Here is a 6,958-nt window from a genome sequence, read left to right as displayed (position 1 = left end):
CACTCTTTCAAATGGTCCCGTCCTAGATAAGTGCATTACTATCTCATGATTTTCAATACACTTGTCACAGTTTAAGCAAGAACTTCTGAAATTACCTTTCAAACAAATTCTAACTCTGATATCCCACGGCTTAAATTAATATAACAGCTTAACTTTACATTAGAACCTTAGTATCATGTTTAGTTCATGTTTCTTCCTATTAAATTCGTCAAGTCTTACCGTAATTAATATAAAATAAAAGCAAAAGAGAATCACAACTAATTTAGAATGGAAGTAACATTCAATGATACCCAAAATATACATATATACAAAAATGTCTATAAAATGTTTATGGTATATATTCATGGTGTTCAAAATTAACTTACCCAGCTTATTGACTACTTCCAAGTTTCTGTAGATCATTGTATATATTTTCCTTGTAAAAAGAAAAGAAAAGCCAAGAATTTTACACTTTAAAATAAAAATGGATTTAACTAGATTCCTATATTTAATATGAACTACTGCACATACTCAAAACAATATTTTAAATCACTGCATTCAAAATCACTGACAAGCTTGCAGACCCTAAAAAGCACCACAATAATAAAAACAATGATTATATATGCCTACTTTAAACAATCACTAATATATTTGGCTGAAAAGACTTCATATCCCCATTTCTTAAAATGTACTCTGCTTGAACTTTAATAAAACACCCTTATTCCTGAGTATGCAAGCAGAATGCAGGTTAACACACTTTTCTTTTAAATTTTTTTTTAGAATTATTTAACTTTATTTATTCATTTATTTATTTTAATTTGACCAGAGAGGGACAGAGCCAGCGAAAGAAAGAGAGGGAGAATGAGAAGGTGAAAAGGCAAGCCGCCAGGTAGGGGACTCAAACTACGGTAGGCCATGTGGGAGTCCAGCGCCCTTAACCACACCACCTGCTAACATACTTATTTTCAAACAGAAAAGAAATCTAGTTTTGTGCTTAAAGCAAACTGCCTTTTTTGTAGCTTTTTTTTCTTAAGAGAGGTTTTTGCTATAGAGCATGTGCACTCTCCGGAGAGAGAGACAAATGAAAAATTACTTCAGTTTCTAGTCCCTCATTAGAATTCATATCAAAGATAATTTTATTGGGACCAGCAGTTGGCGTAATGGCTATGTCACTGGACTCTCATGTAGTCGACCGTGGTTCAAGTCCTGGATCTGGTGGCTTAAACTCACTGGGCGTTGTGCGTGTGTGCCCAAGATCCCGAGGAGAATGGAGAAGGGATTGCAGCATGGCCATCCCCCCTAGAGGGTGATTTCTCACTTTCTGTCTGTCTCTTTCTGGTGAGCACACGTGCCCCATAGCAACAATCGCTCCAAATACATATATATATATATAATTTTATTATTCTTTCAGTATCAGAAATACCTCCAAATACTATCAGAAGATTCCATATTCAAAAAGTACAAAATCACCAACATGGCTACTTCTTAAATTGATTAAGTAAAATCTTACATCCCAAGGCCAAGCATAAAATGGTAACACGAATGGATATTAAACAGAAGTCATTTATCAATGCAAAGGTGTTTATATAATATTAAATTAGGATGAAAGGTGAAATTAAACATAGAATACAGGCCATTAGATGGCGTGGTAGTTAAGGCACTGGACTCCCACATGGCTGACCATGGTTTGAGTCCTCAACCTAGAGGCTTGCTTTCTCACTTTCTCTCGCTCTCTAGTCAAAAGAAGTGAGTAATAATAATAAATTTTTTTAAAGAAACTAAATACAGTATATTCACAACTAGTTGAAAACATGCATGTGCACATAATATTAAAATGACTGGTAAAAAGAAAACCTTTTGGTGAAAAATCTGTCATTTTTTCCCTACTCTTAGCTTTCTGTCTTTTCTAATATTCAGTAATAAATACACGTTTATGATAATAAAGTTATTTTAAAGTTATAGATATCCTAATACCTAATTACCATCTTTTAGGCTGAGCACAGAATACTAATGTAATCTAATTGTTTCAGGTGAAAATTATCTACTAATTTATTAAGATACAAATGCAAAACCTCAACAGACTATGCCAAACCATATGGAACAAGGAATTCCAAAAGTAAAGAAAGAATGACTGAAAAAAATCTTTAATTCTTACTAATAACTCAAGAAATTTTATCTGAGTTAAATTCAGCTGATTAAGTTCCATAATGGTATATAACGAGGAAAATTATTTCCAAAGAAACTAAGGCTTAACTTTAAGCCTTCTCATAACAATGAAGATTGCCTTTAAAGGTGTCTGGATTAAGGATTTACAATTCATAACAACCAAAACTAATATCTAAATGCTTCCTATGTGCCAAATACTATGTTTTCTGTATATTCTCTATGAGATATTTAAAACCTCTTCTATAAGTGGGGAAACCAAAATATAAGGAAGTCTTAGAAACAGGTATAAGAAAGTTAAGTCAGTTTACCTAGCCTGACAGCAAGAGTATGAATGAGCTCAGTTTCAAACAGGTTTACACAATTCCGGAGTTCAGATTCTGAAGCAACATACTATAGAGCTAAGAAATTAATTTTCAGTATCTTACATACATACATATACACACAAACATATACAGATACTGTTTTTTTTTTAAGACTTGTTGCCACAGGGCACAGTGCTTGCCAAAGAGATCACAGAGAGAGTGAAAGTGAGAAATCATCCTCCAAGAAAGATGACCGTACTACAATCCCTTCTCCTCCATTCTGGGTACACATGCACATGCATCCAGCATGATTTTCAAGCCACCAAGTTCAGGACACAAACCATGGTCAGCCATGCGGAAGTCCAGCACCTTAACCACCATGCCAAATGCTGGCTCCATCTTTTCTTATGTATTCTCTGACGAAAGGGAGTGATGGTAGAGATTAACTAAAATGTTGGCCCAGGTGGGTAGGTTTGTTTTTCTTTGCTTTTGGAGAGGTTTTTGCTATAGGGCACATGTGCTCACCAGAAAGACAAAGACAGACAGAGAGAGAGAGAGCAAGAAATCACCCCCCAGCAGGGATGGCCACGCCACAATCCCTTCTCTTCCAATCTCCTCTGGGGATCTTGGGCATGTATGTACATGTTCCCGGTGTGAGTTTAAGCCACCGGGTCTGGGACTCGAACTGCGGTCGGCTACATGGGAGTCCAGTGATTTAGCCGTTACGCCAACTGCTGGTCCCTTTTTCTTTAAAAAAAAAAAAGACAGATTTTTGCTATAGGGTGCATGTACTCACCAGAGAGAAAGACAGACAGACAGAAAGTAAGAAATCATCCCTCAAGGGGGACAGGCACGTCACAATCCATTCTCCTCCATTCTGCTCTCGGGCTCTTGGGTACACATGCAAATTTGCTAGTGTGAGTTGATTTTTTTGTTTTTTGAAGACTCATTTTATTTTTTAACCTTTATTTAGTTATTTTAATTTGACCAGAGAGGGACAAAGAGAGAAAGAAAATGAGAAAGCAAGCCACCAGGTCAGGGACTCAAACAGCAGTCGGCCATGTGGGAGGAACAGCACCCTTAACCACCATGCCACCTGCCAGCCCCACCCAGTGTGAGTTTTTAAGCTGCCAAGTCTGGGACTTGAACCAAAGTTGATTACGCAGTTATGTGGGAGTCCAGTGACATAACCATTATGCCATCTGCTGGTCCCATACCCAGGTGGATTTTTAACTAGACTAAACTGAAGAATTTACCTGTGTTCTTTCACAGAGAAACTTGGTACTCCGAACAAATCTCCTAGAAGATCATTTGAACAATATACAATATGTTGTTGCTTCTCATCATACAATCGTTTAGTCATAATATACTGGCCAAGATAAAATATAACCTGAAATACAAATGATTTCTAATGATTTCTGAGCATTAATACAAACTAAATGTTAGTTACAGTCAATGATACCCCATTTATCTGAACAGAATTGCAACCAACAACCACAACCATGTAGAATAACTACATTCTGTACAATATTAAAGAACTACTTTAAAATCTTTTCCTTTTAATTTGGTGAAAGTAGAAGTAACTACTTGAATATTTTAAAAAAAAAAATCTAGAAAACTTTAACTCTATCCAGATATTTAGGTAGTAAGTAGGAAAAAGGTAAAAAATGCAAAGCCACTGATTCTAATTAAAAGTTGCAAAATCAAGAAAAAGTCAACTAAAATATAGCAATGACCTGGAATCACTGAATGGTTACAAATACCATATACCTCCACAGCCTCTGAAGTCATCACAAAACAGGAAGACAGGAAAATGATCGTCACACAGTTTGGGAGAATACAGTGAATGGGGTGAATGCTAGAAGGTATCGATATAATCTGTACTATAATAACAACCAAAACAAGAACCATGAACCATTAATAGAAAGTTAAATCATATTCCATGTGCTCCAGTAAGACAAACAAGTAGGTAATACATTTAAAGATATCCAGGTACAAACCTATTAACAACCTAAAATATATATAAGATAGCATTTTATAGTTTACAGTATACTTTCTAAGTACTCTCTCATCCTTGTGATATTCTGTACAACTCTTATTGCTGCATTAGAGGTAAGAAAACCTACCCCCAGGTCTTCTGATTCTTAATTCAGTGCTCTCTCTACTATCTGATACTAGATTTCATCACTTTCCCATATGCTCTAAAAAAGTCTACTATCAATGAAAACTGCTTCAGATAATATATGCATTACTGTTACATATTTTAGCATAAATATTTAAGTCTTTATGAAGGTCTTGATCAATTTTCTCAATTCCATCTACTGTTAAATCTATATTTTTATTTCCTTAACTTAAATAATGAAAATAAATCACAAGTTAACAGCTCTAAAAATACCATTTAATTTAGGAAATATTCCTATATTAAAGAGGTGGTGACAGGAAAAGGAGAAAACCTACATTCCTTTTTACCAAACATCCCTTTAAAAAGTGTAGCTACAAAGGGAAGATGTGCAGAATCTCTTCCTACTCACTATCCTGACGTAAGAATTTCAGTGTTTTAAGTAATCGGAGCCCCCTTTTGTGGGAGAGACTGGAAACAGGCACATTTCGTTTATACTGAAATTCTGCCTAAGGTGGCCCAGTCTCTCACTGAAAATCAAGTTGCTGTCATATATTTAAAGTTACAGAACGAAATGCTGAAATGTTCCCATTAAACAGGACATATGTTGATGAATCTGCTCACCTCTGTCCCAGAAAGACCAACATACTGAACTCATTTATCTCTAGTGCAGAATTCTGAACCTGGGATCCACGCACGCCCAGAAGTCCTTGGACAGAATTCAGGGAGTCCATTCATTTGTGTGGGAAAAAATACATTTCTATCTTTACTTTCACTAACTTCTAAGATTTAGTTTTTGCTTCAATTATGAATTTAAGCAACAAATCACACTAGCATTACCAATACTAGTGATTTTTGTCATGAAAAATCGCAAGTGTTTCATATTGTGCTAGGCTTACGGTAAATATATCAGAGTATCACTTATGTTCCTACTAAATTAAAATTAATCAGACTTGCTACTGAATCTTAGTATTTAATATGTTAAATAAGAAAGCACATATATCACAAACTTTGTTTTGATAACTCCATTTCAATATAATGTTTGCTTTGTAATCCTATATATTTTATCCCATACATTTAAATACATTCTGAAAAGAAGTTTCCAGTCTGAGAAGACTTTCACCAGAGGACAGATGGGTTCAAAATACACAAAAAGACCAAGAACTCCTACAAGGTTTCCCTCTGTCTGAGTTACTAGATGCTAAATGAAAACTCAAGTATAATTAGAATTTTCAGTTTCAAAATGTAGTCCATACTACAAAGCTTAATGTTGCTACTTACTGAAAAATCTCTCTATGTGACCAATTTCTCCCATGGTCTTGAAAATTGAGTATGGCTATAGAAAATTAGTAAAACATTAGTTATCTCCATCTCTTAGTTCAGCTTACCTCTTTCATTGTGTAAGTGTCTTTTTGTGCGCCAACAGACTTTAACAACTTCAAAAGCAATGGCTTTGGTCTAACCTATATAGAAAAAGGAGCTGCTATTATACTTCATAAATTATTCCAGAACTATAAGCCCCACAACAAACATATCCGTAAAGAAGTTCAAAAAGGACATTAATAATTTTACAAAGTTAGATTTCAAAAATTAAGTCATAACAATTTTTTTTACTAAATGTAATAGTAAGCATGTAAATTAAATATCATAGATGATAAAGGGGATGGTAAAGCAAAAACTGTGGGGCCAGGGGGGGGGGAGAGACTGCACTTCCCATCCCTCAACTACAACTTAGCATTTTCTTCCTAATATATCATGCTGCCTCTTATTCAACATTTCAAGTAATACTTGGCAAACATTTATTGAGCTTCCATGCACTGGACAATGCTAGGTCCTACAAGAAGAAAATTACAAATAAGATATATGGCCTATATTCAAGGAGCCTGACAGCTAGATCACAGGTCAATTTTTTTCTGTAGGGGCCAGAAGTATGTATTTTAAGTTTTTCATGTTAGATGGCACAAGTAAAAAGTTTAGATACTATGTAAAGCAACAGATATGGCGGAATTACAGAAAAATTTTCTTTACAAAAGCAACAGGCCAAAATTGTGCTTGACTCTGATCTAGAAGTTTTGCAAATGGTATGCTGAAAATAATTAACAATGGGGGAGGCATGTACTATGCTTAGATATTCTATCTCCCTTCCTGCTGTTGCGTAAAAGTCTGAAAAACTCGGTATCTTTAGTTTGTCACTCTTAGACTGGTGCCTCTCTCTGTCCCCATCTTGGATCTAACTCTGAAACATGACAGCACCCCCATTTGGGATTGAAGTCTCAAAACTAGATTTAAGGGACCAGCAGTTAGCGTAATGGCTATTTCGGTGGACTCCCATGTAGTCAACCGCAGTTTACGTCCTGGCTTAAAACTCACCGCGGGCGCGTGTGTATGGCTG

At 35.5% G+C, this 6,958-nt stretch overlaps 1 protein-coding gene across 5 annotated transcripts in view; it reads right to left on the bottom strand.

Moving 5' to 3' along the window:
• The window catches only part of MDM2 (MDM2 proto-oncogene), a 31,534-nt gene that overhangs the window by 21,795 nt on the left and 2,781 nt on the right, over positions 1–6,958 (bottom strand). For all 5 annotated transcript variants that reach the window (XM_014587380.2, XM_006147291.3, XM_006147292.3 and 2 more), the window contains 3 exons: positions 5,955–6,029; positions 3,704–3,837; positions 366–415 (listed from right to left, as the gene is read on the bottom strand). In XM_014587380.2, coding sequence (XP_014442866.1) covers positions 366–415; positions 3,704–3,837; positions 5,955–6,029 — 259 coding nt within the window. The remainder of the gene's footprint in view (positions 1–365; positions 416–3,703; positions 3,838–5,954; positions 6,030–6,958) is intronic.

This window comes from Tupaia chinensis, unplaced genomic scaffold (assembly GCF_000334495.1).
Source record: "Tupaia chinensis unplaced genomic scaffold, TupChi_1.0 Scaffold000208_1, whole genome shotgun sequence".
NCBI classification, from domain to species: Eukaryota; Metazoa; Chordata; class Mammalia; order Scandentia; family Tupaiidae; genus Tupaia; species Tupaia belangeri.
Note: the sequence above shows the minus strand (reverse complement) of the source record. Positions and strands in the feature narration are given on the sequence as shown.